The 25,538-nt window shown below is 30.2% G+C and overlaps 1 protein-coding gene across 1 annotated transcript in view; it reads right to left on the bottom strand.

Annotated features, from left to right (window-relative positions):
- The window catches only part of LOC145314866 (U-scoloptoxin(01)-Cw1a-like), a 136,234-nt gene that overhangs the window by 54,480 nt on the left and 56,216 nt on the right, over positions 1-25,538 (bottom strand). Inside the window, exon 2 of the mRNA XM_080154946.1 lies at positions 9,210-9,395. Coding sequence (XP_080011072.1) covers positions 9,210-9,231 — 22 coding nt within the window. The 5' untranslated portion in view covers positions 9,232-9,395. The remainder of the gene's footprint in view (positions 1-9,209; positions 9,396-25,538) is intronic.

The following is a 25,538-nucleotide window of genomic DNA, read 5'->3' as shown; positions in this document are numbered from 1 at the left end:
AGAAAAAGGAAGAAAACATTTTGCCAAAAATACATCAACTGTAAATTTGCTGGATGTGTAAGTGCTATAGCCCCTAGAAAAGACAACACCTAATTATAAAGTAGCTTCGAAAATGTAATAATTTTGACAAAAATCTTCTTCATTTTTATTATAATTTTTAATTTCAAAGTATAAAAGAATGAATTAGGATATGGAAATTAAGACACACAGAAAACTGTCCCGAATTTGTATTAATTTTGAGGAACAAGACTCCAGTTACGTCATATTTTTCTTTCCCGAAAAAGGGAAGGGGGAAAGAAAAAAAGGGAAGGGGGGAAGAAAAAAGAGATGGGAGAAAAGGGGGTTTTCCCCATCTCTTTTGAAGAGATTTTCGTCCCCCCTTCCCTTTTTCGGGAAAGAAAAATATGACGTCACTGGAGTCTTGTTCCTCAAAATTAATACAAATTCGTGACAGTTTTCTGTGTGTCGGAAATTAAATGATTTTGGTCAAAAAAATGTATGAATTAAATTGATTTTTATATTAGTGTTGAATTAAGGATTGGCTGTACAAAAGATCTATAGTATAGATGTATATACAGATAACTACCTTCTCCCCTTTTTTAATGACCTTTTTCGTCTGCTACTAAATTGTTTTCTGCTTCTTGGCTGTGTTAATATTTCCATTACCATTGATTGATTTTCAAAGACCCAAATCCCTCTAGTGTTTTACTCTAATGGCCATACAGATGTCTTTTCTTATTTCAGAACACTTTTCATTCATTGAAGTTTAAAATGATTAAAAGTATTGAACTAATCCACCATAAAATAGATAAAAACCTGTTTTGTTGATACTTCTCAGTAGCTGTTAAGTTCTAAAGTATCATCATATAAGAAATATAATATGATGTATATCAGAGAAAAAAGAATGGCAAATTACTTACAAAAAAATACTCCTTGATTGGTTGTTACAAACTAGAAATGTCTATGTAGACCTTACATACAACTTTTTTTATCTGCTAGAGGGGTAATTTTGTTTGCCATATTCATTGTCACTTGTCTTTTCCCATAAAATCCTTTATTTCACTGAGTTTCAACAGTAAAAGCTACTACAAACCTATATCTAACACCTGACAGCATTTAAATCTCAGCTTAACAAAGACAAATATCTTTGATCTAACTAATTATCTCTTTACGCCTGTGTGTAAGGTGTCTGATCTACACTTAGATCTGCACTTAGATCTGTACTTAGATCTGTACTTAGATGATGTAATATGTCACCATACCTATAAATCTTACAAGAGTGACAACATCAATAAAAGCTAGCCTTAAAAAATAATACTTTTCATGTTTCAGACTTTACTTTTATTAATTTTGAATGAAAAACCGACGTTACTTTATTTCGATAATCATAAAATATACATAGACAAATTTAAAACTTGAATTGTAATTATAGAGCTGCTACACGTGTATTGTCCAAGGAATCTCTTTTTACAAGTCAAAAGTAGTTAACGAATTGTTTTTTTTATGCTTAATTCTGGGCATAATTTGAAGGTAAATAAAAAGCAATTCGATCTTTTTTGTAACAAAAAAAGACATCTTTTATAAATGCTATTTAGTCGAAATAAACTATTGAAAATAAATTACGATATTTTTCTACTTGGTCGTTAAATTCTCTATAAATTTCAGGAAAGAAGGGGACATTGGGGACTGTTAATTACAATGTTTTCCATATCATTTGTTAGCTCAAAATTTTGGGTACTTTTATTGAATTTTGTTTGGTTAGTGTCAAAACATTTCAACCAATAATTTTAATCTACAGAAGGGGTAATTTTGGTTATCATCATTGTTGATCTGTATGAATTTGTCGTCCTTTGTCTTATCCCTTAGGATCCCTGGTAAATAAGCTTAATGAAACAAACCTAGCCCATCCTAACCCAACCTAACTTTACCATAACCATACAAGGTGGCAGTTTTTGATGAAAAATTAAACGTATGTCACGAACCTTTCAGGATAGGGCACCTCAAAAAAATCTATTTTTTGTCATCAATAATTTTCCAGTATAGCTTCGAAACCGATTAATATCCGCTAGAGTAGAACCGGTTCTAAGACATACTGAAAAACGATGTATCGTATCGTACTCCAGCTAGTTTTCTACGAATATTAAAATAAAAAAAAAACATAACATCTCATCGATAGCAGCAATGAATATTGGTACATTAAGACGACGCCAACAAAATGTATTTGAAATCGATATAATATATTGACTTGGATGTTGCACAAGATTTTCACGTAAATAAGTGATAATTCCAGCTGGCTAAAATAATGATACCTCCTCTCCTCTCTTGCACCCATCCCCTCCCCATACATGTTGAAATCCTATTTCTATTGCAGCAAAGGAATAATACATTTTGTCTTATTAACGATAATTTTCTAATACAACATGTATTCATCTTGTGGGGCATAGTTCAGAAATTTGAATGATAGTTTATTTAGGACATATAAAGATTCCCAAATTTGGACTATGACTTGAAAAATACCCTTAATAAGGTCTATATTGGTATATTTTATTATGGGAAAAAATAAAAATAAATTCTTCTTTTTATAAAAAATATATTACATCTTAAATTTAGTTTGATAAAGAATAATCATTCCCATATCGCTTCGAGACCGATTAATATCCGGTGGATTAGAACCGGTTCTCTACCAAACAGAAAAATTATGTATAGCATTGTATTTTATCCAGTTTTCTACGAATATGAAAATGTACTATTATAAGATTAAAAACCTGTTTACCCGTGTACATTTTATATCCGCGGAAAGCTGTTAATAATACGATGCCAGAAATAACTATCACAGTATTTTGATAGTTACAAGTTTTAAAGCTATAGTGCAATTTTATCAGTCCATAGCAACAAACAAGATGCATGTAAAACATATTTATCCATGATGCCATAGACAAAACTGTAAATATAATTTTCAAATTTATAATAATAAAAAATTGGGCCCAATTTTCATAATCAAATTTTTTTCTTCCTTATTCCATCTTCCTATTTTCCATACCTCACACAGCCCCTCAAGACAATTTAGACATTTGGATCTAGTGCAGTTCATGGTAAAATATTCGATTATCGATTATCTCTATAAAACCTAGGAACTTGTTTGCCAAACAGCTCAACGTATATATATATATTATGTTCGCACAAAAGAAGGCTTACAAATAATCTGACATAGGCGTTACTCGATTAATGATGTACAGTTTTCTCGCACCGCACAAGAATGCGCAAAAAAGACTTATTTTCTCGTAATTTCTGCAGTTAAGCTTTCCTGTGCATTATTAGATCTTGGTTTTTTCAGATTACTTATTGGCCTTCGTGCTCCGCTTATTTAAATGTACGTTCAGCCGTTTAGCCGTTTTAGAAAAGATTTTGAGCAAACTAATGAGAGAATGTGTCTCTTAAACTTTATGGACCAGTTTAATAACAGTCCAATGTACCCTTCCTATTTGCTATTAAGCATTTAATTAATTGTGAGGATATTAAAAAGAAGGTTAGGTTCATTTTGGTCTTATTTTTGCAAATATTAAACATTTTGTTTGTATTAAGGGAGGGTGTGAGATATTTGTTTTCCATAAGATAGGAGAGATAATAGCTCAACTATTCCTTCCATACAAGTATTTTGTAACAAGGATAAAAACATCAAAAAAACATAACTTTATATTGCATAAAAATTTATATACAACAAGGACAACTTTAGCCATAAGTAAACACAGTTATAACTAAAATATCCATAACATAAATCTTAAAAGGATCTCGCTAACCGCAGAACCGATATGGTTCTCCTTTACAATGTAGCTTCTCATAGATACAGGAAAAGTTTATAACCATTTTGGGAAAGGGTACAACCAATACCCCCCCCCCCTAAGAGAAAAAAAATAAAGACATAGCTAGCATCTACAAAAGAGGTGTCATACTCATAGAATGTCTACGATTTTCAAAAAAGTTAATCAATCTTCTATTCACCCATCCCTGTTAGCCTGGGACACAAAAGTGTTGTGCACGACTTCTCGATTATAACCTGACAATTTCGACAATCAAATAGATAGGAGGGGCACAACACTCACAGATACCCGGTAGTATATATGCAAGTTTTAAAAGTACTAAACAAACTAAGTACAAAAACAGATGTATATCACAAAAAGTTGCTACTTATTAATATTATTGTCCTTGTTAAAACCATCATACAAATTCAAATATTTAAATTTGGCGCCAAAGCATTGATTAATTGATATTTGCATTGCAGTTTGTGTTTTAAATATGCAAAATAAAGTGTGCATTCATTTCCGCATATTATCACATCAACACCAGGAATCTAGAGGGATAAGACAATGACCGATAATAATGTACATCCCCAATGATAATACACAAAATTACCCATTCTGTAGATTACAATTAGGAATTGAAATGCTAGGACACTCCACATAATAAATCAATTGATAAAAATTCCATTAAAGTCTTCAAAGTTGTTAATCCAACGAATAAGAAAAGGTGGTTATAAAACTTTGGGGACTAGTTTAATAAACAGCGCAATGTCCCCTCACTCCATGCATCAGTGTATTGTTTAATAATTACAATAGGTAAAAAGTAAACAAGCATGATAACAACCATAAGTAACAGACTAAAAAAACAATGGATGGACAAACAAGCAAATTTTCATACACTTTGTTTAAACTTGCAAACTAATTTTCTGCTTATAAAGTTCTGAAACTCAAGACACAAGAGTTATTGTTCGTTTGTCTTTCCTTTTAAATTAAATTAGAGCTTAGTTTTAAGCATTATGTCATCCTTGTTTTCTTAATGTAAAAATAAAGGCATGTAAACGCGAGCGCAACAAGAGCTTAGACGCGTGAAACCTAAATATCTTATCCAGATTATTTCGTGAACAACACATTTTCACAGAAACAGATTTGCATTCTGCTATATTTGTGGGTATTTTTGGCAAGTTTTTAATAATTTATATATATTTTTTTTACAAAATGTTCGTTTTTGTAATAATCTATTGGTGTAAATGTTAGGACACTAATAGTTTATATCAACCAATCAAGACTTAATGTAAGTCACCAAAGTTTTTAAGACAACGAATGATTTAGCGTGTTCACTAAACTTTATCCAAGAGAAAAAGGATACAGAATATTCGTGAAGAAAGAAATGGGAGTAGATTATTTTTTATTTGACATCCTTTTCCCCGTTAAAATGGCACTATATGTAAAAGCTTTTCGAAGATGTTATAGTAAAAGTAGACTCATTGTTTTCGTTTGAGAAATAAAATTAATATATCGTATGTTACAGAATTAATTTTTATAATTCACTAGGTAGGCATTTTATTAGGATATAAAGGCAAGCTGCATTTTTGCATGTTAAAATTTTGGGGGTTGGGGTAAAATGAGAAAAACACCCCTTTTCCTCCCCTATCCTCTTGGACGTAATTGGCAACTCTAAAGGTTTGTTATAAATAAAGTACATTATGCCATTTTCTAAATTAAGCCGCTAAACTGAATCATTATAGTTTCCCTTTGAAAAGTGGTGTCCTGATATGGTTTTAGAAAGATAGGAACATTAGCAGGAATAAATATTAATAAAATCAAATTATCCTCATTTAAATCTTTCCCAGGAAAACAAGGTACAATAGCGAAGCATTTCTATAAACAAGTCCTTAAAATGTAAGCATATCCTTAGACAGTATCCTGTATGTAGGTAATTTTCAATAAATTTACATACAATTTTTGGCCTATTAAGTTCTGACTGAGTTTGCCACTCTACAAGTGTTATTGCACGCTTGTCCTAAATTTTGAATTCAGAGCTTTGATTTTATTGATATTATCATTCTTGTTAATACTTTATTTAGTTTTGAAATTTAGAACAACAATCCGTCCGTGAATATAAGGTCCTAGAAATCTTGAAATGAAAATCAAGATATCCTTATACCACATGACATTAAACCCAGAGAGGGAGGGGACAACGGACTTAGATGAAATTCTGTTCACCATATTTTTTTAACACATTCTCTCATTTATTAGCGTAGACAATTTCATTGCAGATACAGACTTACATTAAATTTTTATTGGTTGGTTCATTAAGTTAGGTATCCAAACATTTCAAACAAAGGTTTTAATTTACTGAAGGAATAAATGTTTTTAGATTTACATTAACTTTTCGTTCATTGTCTTATCCACAAGATCCCTACATTAAGGCATAGTATAGGGATAGAACAATGGGAGTTTAATTAATTTTTCCTCAATAAAATGAAACTCTTTGCCCTTTCATTTTGTCAAGATGTATATAAAATTATAACATCATAAGAAAAAGGCAATATTAATAATTTGCTAGCAATAAACCCTTTACCAGTATGGCTTCGAGACAGAATAACATCCGCAGGATTAGAATCGATTTTCAGCCATACTAAATATCATGTATAGCATCGTGTTACAGACAATTTTCCACGAATACTATAATATAAATCATAAAATTAATGTCAGTCTAATAAAACTTGTTTATTATCCGCGGAAACTGTCTATAATACGATGCGCTTAATAACTACAATCCTTTGTTTATTTTGTGCATTACCTTTTGTTAAAAAAAACTTATTACTTTTTCCTTTTAGTATTAAGATAAATATGTCAAAAAGTTATCAAAATATATATTTTAAGTCAACAGTGAAAGCCTTTTGTGTTTCTTATTATGGGTATTTTGTTAATTTTTTTGATAAGTATAATGCAGTTTTTTTTAACTTAAAAATATGTTAAAGCATAAGAACAAGAAACATCTTTTTCAAAGCATTCCAGTAAGATTACTTATAAAACTGGAAAAAAGGTAGACAGTTATATAGATTGATAAAAAAATGATGTACAGCTCCTATTATAATAAACAAAAGCACCCCTTTATTTGGCTTAATAAAATTGTTGGTGTAAACAGTATAAGTAACCCTGATAAAACACAAGGAGGGAGAAAACATTGGATTGTAAATTCTATAATAAAGTTTCTTATTCGTTGGCCCAAAAACTTTGGATACTTTAATTGAATTTTGATAGATTAGTTCCAAATTAGAAGTATATAAACTTTTCAACAAATAATTTCAATCTACAAAAGGAGTAATATGTATATCAGCATCAGGTACGTACATCAATTTATCGTCCATTGTCTTATCCCTTAAGATATCTAAAAAAGTTTAGAATTATTAAGGGAACTGAAAACTATAAGAAACGCCACGCAACATATAAAAAAATGAAAACCCACGTGTGGTGGTGCCTATAAAAACACAGGCTACGCTCAGGATAATTGGTAAAATACGTTGAAAAATAGATATTGAAATTATTTTTGGGGGGTACAGAGGTTAAAAGGTCGGGGGCCTGAAGATGGATTGAAAAGGATACACTAGCATTCATTAAAGTTCTATCTTTAGGGGAAAAAAATGAAGTAAAATAATTATATGTTTCAAAACAAATTAAATCAACAAAATCTTTTAGACAGCTCATAATTCAAAATATCAATATCAACAGCTCTCCGCGGATATTTGGGGAAAATTGTTTGTAATTAGATCCTATGCATGATTTTTTAGTGAGGCTGAGAACCATTTCTATTCCAGCGGAAGTTAAACGTTATCGATGCAATACTGGAAGAAAAGTTTTTTTTTATCTTTCTTTACTCTATCCATGAATTAAATACTAGCTTTTTCTTTCTTTTTTTATAGAACTATATGCAATATCGAAAGGTGATCTTTAAATTATATTAAAACAGCGTAAAAGAAGTAAAAGGATGTGTGTTTGTGTCTGTCTGTGTGTACTGAAGGATCTCGCTAACTTCTGGACCGATACGGTTTTCCTTTACAGTGAAGCTTTTCATAGTTCCTGGGAAGGTTTATAACTATTTTTGGGGAAGAGTAGAGGTATCCTCCTCCAAAATATTTGAAGTTGTTGTCAATAAAGTGCACTTTGAAAAGCCATTATTCAAGTTATCAATGTGTATATATTTCGACTATTTGGCATTATAGAAAAGTGTTAATAGCTGACATATTATCAACGTTGTTCTATAGACGTTTTGATAGTGTAAGGTGCTATACCCTTCTTTAAAACTATTAGCATAGCAAAATCACAGCTATTGGCTTTAAGGATTTCTCAACGTTTATTGCGTAAAATTGGTTGTTTTATGCCAAAACGATGAACTTTTCATCATATGTATGTAAATACTGACAAGAATGGTTTTATGTATAAAAAAAGAAAAAAACAAGAAAAGCCTTAAAAACTTTTTTCAATACTTGCTTTAAAAGTCCATACTTTTAAGTGGGAATCATTTTTTTTCATTCATCGGATTAAAATTTTCTCTTGGGAGATAGGAGGTACCCTTCCCTAAAATGGTTTTACATCTTTTGTTCATTTATGAGAACTGTAAAGGAGAACCATTTCGATTAAGCAATTAACGAGATCCTTTGCTACAAACATAGATATACGGACAACTTGTTACTATAAGGCAAGGATGTAAGCCAATGCCAATTTTCTGAAAAGGCACATATACATTAAATAAGATTTCAGCATATTACTTTAAGGTTTAAACATGATATTATAAGGAAAAAATGAGAGAATCTAAGCTCTATAGAACTATCAGTTGGTGTGAAAAAATTAGCTTGCATTGCATATATCATGGAAAAGGTCAAGTCAACCTTAAAAACTTGAAAAGAAAACAGAATATTCAATTCAAATGCAAAGATTATTGTAAAAGGGAAAATTTTGGGAGATTTTTTGCTATTTTACCGCTTTGACCGTATTTTACATCTTTTATCTGTTGTCCTTTCAGGTGATTTTTATGAAATTTCTTTAGTATTGGACTTTATTTAAAACAGTTACAATATGCTAAAGTATTAACAAAGGGGACAGCGGATAGTACATGTCATGTGTGACGTCATAATAATACGTCTACTATCTATCTCTTTTTTTATGGATTTCCTTTCTCATTTCTCCTCTCATCCTTCCTTTTTAGAATTATTTTTAAGGCGTTATACATGACACAGTAATATGTTATACAGTAAACTAAGCCCAAATATTAATTTATGCTATTTTTAGTAATTTTAAATATCTCATTTATGCACTAAATTTCAACATTCCTAACCAACTATAACGTACGTACAAACTTTCAAATTATAGAATAGCCTCGCTATCAAAATAAAAAATAAATTAATTTACCTAATAAACTTTTTGTAATCATATTTAATATTTATGTTGGGGGGTGTCTGTGGCGTGTGGGGGTTATTTGGTGGGCTCGGGGGGCCAATTCAGCGGGGGCCCACACGGGATTCAGGGGGGCCCGCAGGGCTCTGGGAGGATTCTAGGGGGGGAGGGGACGGTAGGACCCGCGCATTGATCACTTATCTGAAATAAAAATAATATAAGTTAGTAATTTATTGGGAATGTTCGTTTGTCCGTCTGTCTTGATTTCTATTTTGTCATCCTTGTTTTTAATAATTTTCGATATGATTGATTTCAGATTCAATATTTGATATGACATTTACACAGGGAGGGAAGGGACATTGGACTCTAAATTTCACTGGTACCCAAAGTTTTATAACCACGTTATCTCATTTGCTAGCTGAAAAACATTGGGTATCTTTACTTGGGGATTTTGTTGGTTGGTTCCAAATTAGTAGTGTCCAAACATTTCAACCAATAGCTTTAATCTATAGAAAAGGTAATTTTGTTTATCAACATTGTGTATGTATATAAAATTATCATGCATTGTATTATCAATTAAGATCCCTGTATTTTTCGTATCACAACACAAAGGCCAATACAAAGACCAATTACATATTTTTTTTTTATTTGAAGATTTTTTTGGATCAATCATTTTTTAGTCACTTAGCATAAAAGTGCAACTTTAGGTGTTGGTACGTCACAGCAGATGTTTTACAACTCGTAATTTATTCATTTAATTTTATGTGAAATAGTGTTAAAATGTGTGTGTTTTTTTACCTTCTTGAAGTGGGTTGTATTGGTTGAAAAGTTTATACAGTGATTTTTTAAGACAGCAATTTTTTCATAGTTTTTATTGGTATTTCATATTTTAACATCGTTTTTAAATTTTTTGTCTTTTATCATGTTTTTTTACACATTATAAACAAGCAAAGATAGAGAGCTTTGTAAAGGGGAAATAAAATAAACTTACATTAATCTGCCCCCTGTATATAATTTATTATTTGTAATTGGGGGATGCGGGAAGATTAATTTATCCTTATTTACCTATCATAATATAAAAAAAAACATATATACTCATCAAACCAAAAACCATTTCTGTGTTAAAACCAATGATTCGATGTTTATCCAAAAAAGTAAACAAAATTAAAGCATTAAAGCAATAATTTTTCATTAAGTATATACAAAGGAACAATTTAAAACAAACTTTTAGTTTGGCAACTTATATTTTAGGAATGGTTTTAGGCTATGTTTCATCCCTTTTATGCAAGCAACTGTTACCTTTGAATGTTCTAAACATATTTGTTTTGTAACCAATATCCTTTTTTGTTAAATTATGTGAGCATTAAATCAATGAGGACCTCATCAACCCCCTCACCCACCCCCTCCCTACCCTCCAATTCCCTAAAACTCAGGGATATAAAGGATAAGACAACGGACAATAAATTAATATACAACCCAAATTACTCTTTCTGTATATTAAATTTAAAATTGGACAATGCTAGTTTCAATGATACTATAGATATTCAAAACAAGTACCCAAAGCTTTTAAGCAAACCAATATACCAAGAATCTTTGGGTACTATAATAATATACAGTCCTCAATGTCTTCTCCCTCCCTGGTAGAACTCCTTGAAGGGACCAAACATAGTCATATAACAATTAACCTTTCCAAAATTGCCACACCTTGTCGGAGACATGGATAGGTTATCCACGGTTTTATTTAATTTTCATCATGCTATAGTGCAATAATTATTTATAGGAGCTTGATGCACGGACTAACAATACTGGTAATAATCTTATGATTTTCATGTTAATTTTCGTGAAAAATTGTCTGTAATACATTGTAATACATGATTTTTCAGTATGGTTAAGAATCGGTTCCAATTCAGCAGGTATTAATCGGTTTCTAAGCCATACTGGAATTTTTTGTGTTTCAATATTCCAATTTTAATTCGGTATAACATATTATACGAGCTAAAGTTTGGTTTCATCCAAACATTAAATGATTGAATAAAAATAAAATCTCTGAATGTGTATCCCTATTCAATTGATAATGTACAATATAGTTATCTCCTAAAATATTTTTTCATTTAAAAAAATAAATTTGGCCTTTATATTTAACAATTATGTACAGTTTTCTTCTACTTCAATTGAGAAAAAAGATGATTCAAGAATAAAAATTTTTCATCAAAATAATAGTTTAAAGGAAGACACAAAATAATATACAGAATTAATAAAAAAAAACTATAGATAGATTGATATAGACTAAAAGATGTCTAAAGATCGACTAGTCATACAGCAGAAAGATAAATAGAAAAAGAATAGAAAATCAATAAAAACAATTTTTATACAAAAAGATAGACAGCCAGAAAGACATCTTTTCTCTTTTAGACTACTTTCATTAAGAATTAGTATTGGAATTGTGTTAGGATAACTTTTTGCTCGAACACGGAGCCTCTAGAATATAGATGACACTAATTAAAAGGATAGGTTTTGCAGACAAAAAAAACGATTGATGGGATGATGGTTAGAAGGATAGTAAGAAATACAGACATACATAAAAAGTAGATTTGTTTCTAAAAACAGTAAATAGCAAACAAAAATAAAACAAAATATTAAAAAAGTTTATGTATTTTAAAATGTGCTTATTGCAATCATAGGATAATTTAGAGTTCAATTTTGTACATTGGACTGCATATTTTAGGTTTTACAAATATATTTTATGGTTATACATCGCATCTTATTATAGACAGCTTTCTGTGAAAATCAAAATAAAAGATCGGTTTTGAAGCCATTATGAAAGATAGTATATTTTCTAAAATATATAAAAACAAAAACTAATTCCACCTTTAGAAGCATTATTTTATTGGTTATTTGTCCTTGTACTTTTAAAACCTGCGTACATTTTCTGTCCATTGGTTATCTATAATCACTTATAGCATTATTTACAAACAAGCAGGTAGACTTTAACAACAAGTGTAAAATAAAAGGAGTTTTTAGGGTTAGAGCGGTTATTAATCCATCCAATTATTTTGGTATGGTTTTATGCTATTTTTCTGCCTTGTCTATACCCTTGAATAGAGAGCTCGGAGATAATTTTTTTTCTCTCTAAAACTTTGCATGATATTCGAAGGGGTTGGGAAGGACAGATAAATAGCCTGTAACCATTCTGAGACCTATAAGAATCTTCCCTAAAATGGAAAACTTACTCGGTTCTGTAGTTATCGAAATTTTAAGCTATAGACAATAAAAAAAACCTTGGTCCTTTTATTATAGGAAGTATAACTATTTTTCAAGTAACAAATATTTATGTTTAACTTTGCTTACGGTTGGTCGTTCAAACCTTCGTTATAGAATAGCGTTGCTACTAAAAATATTTAAAATATCAGCACAACCCTTTTTTTCTAATAATAGAATAAGGCAAAGTTCAAAGTATTCATAAAATATTTGTAAAAGCAAAGATGAGCAATGGCATGAGCGTGTGTTTGTGTGTATGTGTGTGTGTGTGTGTGTGTGGCTTTGTACTAGTGACGTCATATAAGGGATTCAAAAACGTTGCTCATTTCATTAAATGACAAAATATTTTATCAAAAAAAAATTATTTTTAAAGTAAGAATCTTATATGATTTTTAAGTTCTTTTAAAGTTGTTTTTTTTCTTACTTTTTTGGTGTACTACTAATATTAAAAGATATAGATTTAGATAAACTAAAAAGTCTTAAAAGGAAACATCATAACCAAGAATGACAACATTCATAAGTGGTAAGGCACAACATCTTAGACAAATATGAAAAACAAAAAAGTTATAGAATTGATCAAAATGTGCAAGTAGAATCTACACAAGTATTTAAACTTTAAAATGCCTTGTAAAGACGTACATACATAATGTGTTTTTGCTAGAAAAATAAAACAAATTATACCCAATTAGAAGATAAAACATCTTTTTTGGCTATTCAATTATAAATTGACTCCTCTTTTGAAGAAAATAGATTTAGTGTGATTTTGCTCTTTTTGTTACGCTGTAAAGTTTAAAATGGTCCTTAAAAATGTCACAAAAACTTCTGGTCAAAAAGGCTCTTTTCTATACTTAAATTAAATGCTTTTTAGTATGTATATTTAATATTGAGATGTTGCACTCGACATTATATTGTAAGAATTAAAAATTAATGCTAAAACTTTATCTACCATGCATGCAGAGCAATGAAATAGCATAAAAATATCCAAAGACTTGAATTTAATTAGAATAGCCTAAAACCATCCCTATTTCTATGTAAAGCTTTACTATATTAAGTAACTTAATCATTGCAGCGGTTAACGAGATTTTAATGACCAAACAACAGAAAACTTTATTTGTTATATAAAAAAAAGCCTAAAACCATTTTATAAAACTGAAATAGCATAAAACCATTCCGTCACCTATGTAAATCTTTCCTATATTTAAGTGCTCAATCGGGCAATGATTAACGAGATCTTAACAAAAAAAACCTTACTACTTTACATAGTTTAAATCTTTAGAATATGAAGTTATCGTCAAAATTTATTGATCCTGGTTAAACCTATTTATACAGTTTATTTTTCTAAATTGTAATAAAATTGTAAAAAAAAGGAATTTTTATGAGAGCAAATTCTTTCATTACCTCATACATTTTTGTATTTTTTTGAAATAACACAAAAAAAATATTTTATTTATTTATTTTTTATTGTTTTCTAATGAATCTGAAATTGTAATTGTATTTTGTTTTATATCCTTCCACTTATTCATCTCTCTCTCTCTCTCTCACACACACACACACACACACACACACACACCACAAACACACACACTCCCCACCCAAAGAAATTATGAGCATAATTGAAGTAAGCAAAGTTCAATGCTAGCAAAAACAATTATCTGTGACAAGCTAATTTATCTCTCTATCTATCTCATTTTCTATCTTTTGTGTTATTGGCTATCTAGCTGTCTATCTTTGAATTACTTACCGCTGCAATGTAGGATGCATGACATGAATCAAGGGGGATGCAATGATAATTATTGAAACAAACTTTAAACTTTATGATGTTCAAAAGTGACGTTATTATTATTCAATGACCTATAATGACCTCTATCTATCTATCTAGCTGTCTATCTTTGAATTACTTACCGCTGCGATGTAGGACGCATGACATAAATCAAGGGGGATGCAATGATAATTATTGAAACAAACTTTAAACTTTAAGATGTTCAAAAGTGACGTTACTATTATTTTAATAACATACCCAACAAAAAAAATTCGAATTTGGCAAAATCAAATTTATCAACTATATATTTTTTTTATCCAGCTAGCTAGCTACTATCTAGTATCTATCTATCTAGGAAAAATTTATTCCAGCCACTATCTATCTGACTACCTATCTATCTATCTAGTATCTATTTTTCGTAGATAGGAGAACAATTATATGTGACACAAGCCAATTTATCACCTTCTCAAAATGTTCAACACTGGCTATTATCTTCATACAAAGCTTAGACCGTGCGCTTATGAGCTGACAAACATTTTTAAAAATTTATCTGTAATGATAATTATTTTGTGAAACTATCTTTGATAGAACTGCTCTATTGATTTAAGCCATTCAGTCCATTTAGATCAGTGGTGTGCACAGGGTTCTGCCAAGTAGGTTATGAACCTTGAGAATAGGAAAATTTAATTTCAAGGGGTTATTTTCATCACCACCTCACCCCCCCCCCCCCCGATTTTCAAAACATATCTTTCGCACGTTTATAAATCTTATATTACTGTTTTAAAGATTAAGAGTTTGTTGCTTCAGATATAAATTTTTTAAAAATATTGAAAAATTCATGTCAAGCTCTTTATGAGATCTAACTGAACAAAAATAAATACATGCACACAGTCATACATCCTGTTACTTAGTTTCTTAGGATAAAAAGTATAGTTCTTTGATAGATAGATATTTGCAAGGAATTTGATGCATCAAGCTTTTTAAAATAGGTTTTAAGAACTATTATTTTAACATAACAGTTAACACTTGCACTATAATAACAGATAAGAAAGATATAAGAAATAGATATTTAACTGCTGGTAAGTTTTAGGCTAGTTTACTAGTCCTCTCTTCCCATAGAGGCCTCTAGGAATGGTCATTTTTAGTAGGGCCGATTTGTCTTGGCAGGATGGTGGTAACCTCCCACAAAATAATTATAAACCTTTCCTGGACCTACATTGTAAAGGAGAACCATATCGATTCAGCAGTCCTGCAGTACACAGAGACAGACAGAAATCCTCTTACTTTTCTTTAAGACTATATAGTAGTTACCTTAAGTTAATGGCTTAAATTCTTACGCACTATTTTTGCTTAACAGGTATTTAATTCTCTAAATGTGATGATACCTTTATTATAATAAGAATCTTCCCTGTCATTATAGAAATAATTTAAACCTTTTCATCTTCTATCTATCTATCATGCAGGAGACGTTAAAAGTTCCTACTTCTGCTCAGTCTGATATGTGACATTAAAAGTTAGAGAAGTGGGAATGCCTCGGCCCTATAACAGGCACAGCGAGTTACTATTCTACCCCATCATTAAATAAAAAGAAAATTAACGATGGAGGGTCAACCTCATCAGCCCTTAAGTAATATAGTAATGGTTATAAAGTCAAATGAATAGGAAACAAAAACGGTTATCCATCTAAAAATATACAATTTACCTTGAATAGTAGTACTCATGACTAACGGTTTAGGATACAATACCTTTTCTTATACTTATCTAGTCAGACATTGCTCATTCTGACCCAATGACTCCAGCCAGGGATTTTAGTGGATAAGACAATGGACGATAAAACATTGATTGGTTGAAAATATTGGACACTATGAGTTTGTAAACAATCAAATTTATTAAAAGTACCCAAAGTACTTAAGCTAACGAATAAGATGACAAGGTTATAATACTTTGAGTACCAATGTAATTTACATTCCAATGTCCCCTCTTTCCCTGAACTGAAGCTCACTCAAGCATATTCATACTGGTTTCCTGATTTAACTAAAACATTCTGTGACAAAGGAATTCAGGCCTTTAAAGAAATAATACTGCACTGATATAATTAGGTTTCTTATGACTCTGGAATCCATATTATATAAGAGAATATAATAGAGTCTGGTTGATATAATATAATAGGCAAATAAGGTAGTATTGTCTCTATAAATAGATGCTTATTTCCTCATGGGGTGTAGGACAATTATGTTATAGGATTTATAAGGAAACTAATATTGGTTTGGTTTTGTCTTCTAAAATTAGTCAAATAGGAAGGAGACATAGAACTGTAAGTTACACTGTCCCCACGATAATAACCGCATTATCTTATTTATTGGCTTAAAAATTAAGGTACTTGAATTTAAATTTTGTGGGTTGGTTCTAAACAAATCCGTTTGATCCATATGAGGGTGTTTTTGTTTATCGTCATTGGAGATTTATTCTCTATTGTCTTATCTCTTAGTTAATTAGTGAACCTGTAAACCTTGATATGTTTAAAATATATCAATTCATTTGAAGAGTTTACAAGGCAGAAGTGGGTCATAAAAACAAGGATGACAACATCCATAAATGCGAAGCTCTGAAATGGAAGGACAAATGAACATTTACACTTGTTGAGTGTCTTAACTGAATAAACTGAATATTGATGCACATGTCTATACAAAATTATAAGTAAATTTGTTGCAAAACTGTTTAAGGACATACTGACGTTTTTAGGAATTCTTTATAGAGATGCTTAGCTTATAACAATATACCAAAAATCTGATGAATCGGATGATTTGTTGTCAAAAAAGTAAAAAATCAGCATGTTCTAAATGGACGTACGGAATTTCTGGTAACCATTATAGAGTTGCTGAGCTTTCAAAGTCGTACCTTGCTGTTAAAGGAATCATCATGCAAAGTTTGAAATCGACAGGACAATTCTAACCTGTTTAAATTAACAAAAAAGCTAGCTGTAACGGACGGATATCAAAACTTTTTAGTTTTAGTGTTATAGGGTTGCTTCGCCAAAAGAGACGAGAAATGAACAATAACATGATGAAACGGTTCTTCCTAATTATTATAAACAAAAATACCCCTAACCTTTATATATTGTCTTATCCATTAAGATCTCTGCCATCCTCAAAGTTATAAATAGGTAGATAAACCCACAAAAAATATTACACAGTGACATTTATAACATAAGTGTTTTAACAATCTAAGAATTTAAAATTTTAGCCAAATATTAATAGTTATTTCTCGCATCGTATTATAAACGGCTTTCCGCGGATATAGAATGTACAATTATGAGATTAAAACTATTCTTTTAGCCCCGAGGTGCCGAAGGCACCGGCTAAAAAAACTGGTTTTAATCTTATGATTGTACATTTTTATATTCGTAGAAAGCTGGATTTAATACGATGCTAGACATAGTTTTTTCGTATGAATGAGAACCGGTTCCTATCCACCGAATTCGAATGAATACGAGAAAAACTTTTAAAATATTTCTCATAATTCTATACAATATTTAAGGATAACTAATATTTTTTTGCTATAAATTACATTTTCCTTCGTTGGAAAAACTTCTATAAGAAATAAAATTTTGCTATTAAAATTACTTTTTCACTGTGTAATATGAGAACACTATTTTTATCAAATATTAAATCTTAGGCGGCAAAGATTCAATTTGTTTAGATAAAAGGGCAGCGCGCTACAATAGTGTTTTTACAGTGCTACAAATATAGTTTTTAAAGCTATTGACCCATCTCAACCCAAGACTTATTTATCAAACTAACATCTTTTTAAAACTAAAAAGTGTATTTTTGAAAAATCCGAATTAGATATTTCAATATATGAACAAATATAAGTAATAAAAACAGTTTATTTTTAATCAGGAGATAATTTTTTTCTGTTATATAGACATTCCCTTAAAATTGAAATTGGGTAGGCCAGTCCCCCTTTTTTTATACACTACAGTTCTTCACACACAAAAATCCTGTAAACGCCACTGCAAAACAGTATAAACAAAAAGAAGATTTTTACAGGGAATCAATGATGTTTTTTTTCTGCTGTTTAAAGCTATTTTTTCACATTAAAAATCTTATTGGTGATGGTGAAGTTGTTATTTGCCTATTTTGAATAAACATTTACAAACACACAAAGAAAACTAACATATAAATCATCATATTATAATAAAACAAGGACAATTCTTCAATAAAAATATTTAAATTTTATAGACCCGTTCTCTAATTCGTTTTTTTTAAACTTAGGTTAATTTTATAAAATTTTAAAATAACGTTTTCTTATTCGTTAGCACAACAACTTGGTAGGCTATTTTAAATTTTAATTGGTTAGTTCAATAGGTTAAGTGTTTAAACGTTTCAACCACTAATTTTAATCAATAAAATGGGTAATTTTGTGTATCATGATTGGAAATATTTATCAATATATCAGTCTTAGTCTTATCCCTTTAGATCCCTGGTTTAAACTAGTAGTCAAAAAATGCACAATTCTGTTTATCTGCATCAGCTGGAATCACTTCATTTTATCGTCCATTGTCTTTCCCTTAAATTATATGATAAAAAAATCTACCAGATATGTCTCCCCCGTCCCTGACTTGACTATGAAAAAATAAATCAAATTGTTAATCCTATGTGTGACGCAGTTTGACGCATTTGGGGTCACATTTTTTTGCGTAACATTTACGCAATGCGCGAAAATATTGCATAATACCAAACATAAAAAATTCAATTTGAAAACCGTTACATTATGTTTTGGTCAATGGCATAGAGATAAAATGTCAGGTTGCGATATTGGACAAAAAGTTATACAGGTACCCAAAGTTTTATAATCATATTATCTTATTCGATGGCTCAAAAACTTTATGTTGAGATTGGTTGGTTTTAAATTAATGGTGTCCAAACTTTTCAACTGATAAGTTAATCTACAGGAGGGGTAATTTTGTTTACCACAATTGAGGAAAATTAGATAAAATATCTAGATTTTTTTAAATCTTAGAATTTAGGAAGATATCTAAAATGAAAACACTGAAGAATACTTTAGCTTTTAAAAGAAGGGTAAACGACTAATGAGTAAATGATTGTCGGGTCTAGAGCAGGGAAAAAGGGATAGATAAATCGTAGCTATGGTACTATTTAATTGATAGCGTTTGCCCGTCAGTCGATCTATCTCCCCTTCTTTTGTAGTTTAATTTTCTTATATCTTTCCTTCTTTTTGCAATGTTCGCGTTTTCATTAACTTTAATGTTATTATTAACTTTACTCTCTTTAACATTTCCAAATATTTTATAGTTTTTCACCTAAATTAAGTCTCTTAAGGGATAAGACAATGGATGATAAATTTATATAGATCCCCAATAATAATAAACAATATTACCCCTTGTGTATTGGTTGTTGCAAAGTCAATCAAAATTATTTTAAATTACTTAACGTTTTTGAAACAACGAGATAACTTTGATAATTTAACTTCTAATGTTCCATCCCCTCACTCCCTGGACAAATTGTCATCATAAGCGTCTATAATATCCCATCCCTTCTTCCCTGGACAAATTGTCATCCTAAGCGTCTATAATGCCCAAATTAAAAATCCATTTCCTTATTTTGATTTCTCCTTCAAGGGCTTCGTAAATATACATTAATAGCTATTTAGCGCATCGTATTATAGACAGCTTTCCATGGATATTAAAATGAAAATAAAACGTTAAAGCCAGTTTTGTTATCCCCGAGGGGCTTGAGACCAGGGCTATTACAACTGGTATTAGTTTTATGATATTTATTTTAATATTCATGGGAAATAGTCTGTAATACGATGCTATACATGATTTTTCTGAATGACTGAGAACCGGTTCTTATACAGTGGATATAAATCGGTTTCGAAACCATACTGGAAAGAAAACATCTCATACATGTTACTTAAAATCCCTAAACAGCTCTTAAGTAGTCAAGATTAATATCTAATTTTTTAAACATTATTCTATCATGTTGAATTATTTATTTTTACAATAGAATTTCATTTAGATCGATAAAGTAAAAAGCATTAGATTTTAAAAATGATAACATTATCGAATTCGTATTCTAAATAAGAGTATGTCTCTGCCTGTACCAAAGGATCTCGCTAACCGCTGAACATGTATGGTTCTCCTTTACAATATAGCTTCTCATAGGCAGGTTTAAAACTATTTTGGGGTATGTTGGGGAACCTCTATTATATTAAGTAGCTAGATGTAGGTATGGGAACCTAGTAATAGTGTCGGACTGATTATGACGTAAGAAAAAAAATTAGCCAATGAGAGGCCACTATAAATTTTACCATTGGTCAATAATGGCCTCTCATTGGCTAACTTTTTTTCTTACGTCATAATCAGTCCGACACTAATACCTTTTCTAGGTATGGTTGTCTGATAAAATTTCATAAATGGCTGAAGTTTACATTACAATTCAATTTCATATCTTTACCAGGCCATGTTATGTTTTTATGTAAGGTTAGAGGAAAAATTTTTTGTTTTATTTTCAGGTTTGATGCCATTCTAATAATAAGATTCTACTATTACTCATGAGTGCATGAATAGCAACTTTTGAATTGATAAAATAAACAGTTATTCTTAGAGAATCTTCATGTAATACAAACTTGAGAATTGTTATTACTATTTGTAGCGCAGCTACTATATAATTAGGTTCGCTTCGTCTGTACGTCCGTCCATGAAGGATATCTTTAGCATGAATAGCAAATTTTAATTGATAAAATAAACAGTTATTCTTAGAGAATCTCCATGTAATACAAACTTGAGAATTGTTGTTATTATTTGTAGCGCAGCTACTCTATGATTATGGTTGCTGCGTTCGTATGTCCGTCTATCCGTCGACTTTAAGATTTGATAATTTCTTAAAAAGTAAGGTACAAGCATATCCAGTCTATGATTATATCAAAGGTACTTAAAGTAGTGTCCAAACTTTTCAACCTGTCATTTTGATTTATATGTTTATCACCATTACAGATGTACATTAATTTATTGTCCATTGTCTTATCCCTCTAAATCCCTGATATTACCCAACTTCCTTTTAACTGTATGTCCTTCTTCACGTGTATATACAAAATAACACGGATCTTAAGGGATAAGACAATTGACAATAAATTGTTGTACATGCCCCATTATGATAAACAAAATAATCCCCTTATTAAATAGATTGATAAGGGTTTAACAAAGATAGTTTAAACAAACTAATCAAGATTTAATAAAGATAACCTTGGTTAAAAAACAAATGAGATTGTGTTTCTAAAACTTTGGTTACCAGTATAATTTAACATTGAGTACTTTAAGTAACTTTTGATTGAATTGTACAAAACATAAGTGTAAAAACTTTGCCACCAATGATTTAAAAATAAAAAAGGGATTACTTGTTTATAATTATTAGGGATGTATATCAAGATATCGTCCATTGTCTTATCCCTGGTATATTACTGTTAATTTTAAAATAAAATTACATAAAACCAATCCCTCATCCCTGTATCCCAAATTACACTAATATTCCATGTAGAATAATATAATCTTCTAAGATCTAAGCTAAAATTATGAATAACTACATCCTTTCAGGGTGGGAGGGGACATTGGACTGTTTATTACACTAGTACCCAAAGTTTTTTATCACAATTTCTTATTCGTTGGCTCAAAAACTTTGATTTTGGTTGGTTGGATCATTAACTAGCATTGTCCAAACGTTTCAACTAACAATTTTACATTTGTACAGGGTATTTTTGTTTATTACCATTGGAGATGTAATTGAAAGCAGTTCTTATGGCGACATTATGGCATTTAGTCAACACGAAGCTTATTTATTGGAGTAAAATTATTTTTTTTATTGTCCTATGTCTCTATTCCTAACATCCTTTACATTATTTAATAACAGACTAAACTTACTTTATAACGTAATTCGTCTATCTTTATATCTTTGCATATCTCTAAAGAATTATAACAGTAAAAAGTTTTTTAAAACATTTTTAAGAATTTTCATTTCTTGGTCCTAATTTTTTTCATTATTAGAATGGCGTTTTATGCGCCAAATCTATGTAAAATCGTATTAATTACTGTATACTGAATTTTAAATCAGCGCAAATAAATCGGATTCGGAGCCATAGTTTCGATGTATCGTTTTATACATCGATTATAGGTCAGACATGACCATTTTTTATATTCGTATTTGTCATTGAAAAATATATGTATAGAAAGATATATATAGATGGATATCTATATAATTCTATATCTTATAATCTACATAGTATTAGGAACTAATTACTAGATAGCAAGAAAGACATAGATATTAGATGTCTCTGAAATTGATCGAGTATTATGATTTTGGGGATAATACTTCTTGCTGGTTTTTGAGTCATATAATTCACCAAAATAACACATCAAAACCATTCCGGGTTTAGTATAACTTCTAATGTGATTCTAAAGAGCGAAGCAACTCTAGAAACCGAACTTTAACTGTGTTGCCTGTCTATAATGAAGCTACTTCCTAAATCAAAGGAAACTAAATGTCAATGTTGACAGTGTTCCCGCAATATAAACACAGGATAAAATCTTCAAAGAATCTTTAATAGTTATTCATTGTATAGTAATATAGACAGCTTTTTTCCGATATTAAATTGAAAATAAAAGATTAAAACTTTTTGTATGCCTCTGAGGTCTGCAGGCCCGAGTTAACAAAACTGGCATTAATTTTACGATTTTTATTTAAATACTCGTGGAATATTGTCTGTAATTCAAGCTGATATTAATCTGTTTAGAAGACATATTAGAAAAAGAAAAGTGTATCTATCTAAACGTTAGGCCAACCTTTTTTTTAGGTATATGCTATAATGATTAATGATACCATATACATTTTGTTGTAATGCACGATAACTTACAATATCAAGAAGAAGATCCCATTTCTTTGAATGTATATCAAATAGAGTAATCAAAAATCTTTTTTCCAGTATTGATTCGAAACCGATTAATATCCGGTGGTGGTTCTCAGCCATACTGAAAAATTGTGTATAGAATCTATGATATCCAGTTTTCTACGAATATAAAAATGTACTATCATAAGATTAAAACCAGTTTTTTTAGCCCGTGCCTTTAGCATGTCGAGGCTAAAAAAACTGGTTTTCATCTTATAATTGTACATTTGATATTTGCGGAAAGCTGTTTATAATTCGATGCGATAAATAACTATACCTTAATCTACTTACTTAAAACCAAGGGCAATGGGCGATAAATTAATATACATTCCAAGTCCCGATGATTGTAAACAAAATTACCCCTTATGTAGATTTTGATTATTGTTTGAAAAGTTGGGAAACTACTAATTTTGAAACATCCAATAAAAACACAAGAAAAGTACCCAAAAGAATAAAAAATCGGGTTTACAAACTTTGGGTACTAGTATCAATTCCAGTTTAATGTCTCCTCCCTCCCTAAATCCAAATTAATTCATTTGTACATATTTCTTTTACAGTAAAATGTTATACTATAAGAAAAGTTTATTGGATCTTTGTGAAATATATTTGAAAATAATTGTTCTAATATATTATTGAATGGCGGTATTTTACTCTAATTTATCATCAACAAGAATGAAACAAATCTTAGTGGGAGAAAAAGACATATATAAATTCTAACGATTTAGGGTATATTAAACTTATTTAATCATGGCCAAAGACATATCAAAATCTTTTCAAACTTTTTGTACAATTTTAAAAAAAAATTTTAAAGTAGCTGCGCAATTACCAACATCAACACCAGGGATCTAAAGGGATAAGACAATAGTCGATTCATAGATGTATCTCCAAAATGATGATACAAAATGTTACCCCTTCTGTGAATTACAATTAGTGGTTGAAACGTTTGGAGACGCAACTGATGGAACCAACCAATCAAAATTCAATATTAGTACCCAAAGTTTTTGACTTAACGAATGAGATTACGTCGATATAAAACTTTGGTTACTGATTTATTAAACAGTCAGTTGTCTCCTCACTCCCTGCCAAACAACAATGTGTCAACAAAATCCAGGAAAAGGATATTTGGGGGAGGGGACAAGGAAGGTCAAAGGCAAAGGGGAACAAATTTCATGAAAAGTAGTAATTTTTTATTCAAATAATTATTTTAAACTACTTTTGTAGTTCTAAACTTTTCAACCAATAATTTTAATCTAAAGATGGAGTGATCATCATTGTGGTGGATGTATAATTTAGTTTTCATTGTCTTATCCCTTATGATCCCTGCTTTTACTAAAGTTTGTCTGTCTGTACAACTTATTTGCTCAAAGAATATATGATTTGATATTATTCAACATAATTAAAATCGCCTAATATATGTCTCCATCTTTAAAGATGTTCCAAAAAGGATGTGTGTATAATTGTTATAGTCTAGATCAAATTTCATCAACAAAAGTGTTTATTCACAGCCGCTAATTATAATAGGAAATTATTAATACAGAAACAAAACTATAATTCTTACAACGTGTTATTTAATAATGGTATAATCAGGCAATATTAGCCAAAGTTACAATCCATACTTTTATAGTGGTCGGATTGTTCCAACACTATGCTTCTAATGGTCAAATAAAGGAACAGATCATTTCTATTTGTTAAATAAATAGATTATCTGCTGTTATGATACCTTTGCCGTCAAGATTGAAACACCTAAAAATTATTTCATATTTTAATTACATCAATCTTAGATATATATTAAGGATATAGTAATCAGGAATATAGAGATGGGACAATCGAGCTAAAATGCATTCTTTTTGTTATCTTAAATTTTGGGTACTTAAACCAATACTAAGTTTCAAGACTTTGGGTACTATCACAGAATATTTTTTCTTATTTTAATAAGCTAAATGAAAATAATAAGCTTAGAATTTTCAATTCTATTTTCAGAAGAAAAATCATCGTAATTATTTTCTAGGGGCGATTTGTTAAAAAAAAAAACTTTCCTGGATCTATATTCAGCTTCACTGGAAAGGAAAACCATTTTGGTTTAGCGGTTAGAGAAAACATTCGCTAAAGACAAAAAAATACTACTTTATATAATACTAGCGGCTACGCCTCTAGAGGCCTCTAGTGGCACTTTAAATGTTTTTGTTTGTTAAAGTATCTACGATAATTCTTTATATTACGGATACCTCTTTATGTTACGTTGAAGTCTCCAAGATATTAAAAAAATTTCAATTTTTTGTCATTTGTCTTGGGAGGGTGGTGGTACCCTCCCCCAAAATAGTTATAAACCTTCCCGGGACCCATGAGAATCTACCCTGTTAATGAGA

Source organism: Acartia tonsa, chromosome 3 (assembly GCF_053477335.1).
Source record: "Acartia tonsa isolate MP-2025a chromosome 3, ASM5347733v1, whole genome shotgun sequence".
In the NCBI taxonomy this organism is placed as follows: Eukaryota; Metazoa; Arthropoda; class Copepoda; order Calanoida; family Acartiidae; genus Acartia; species Acartia tonsa.
Note: the sequence above shows the minus strand (reverse complement) of the source record. Positions and strands in the feature narration are given on the sequence as shown.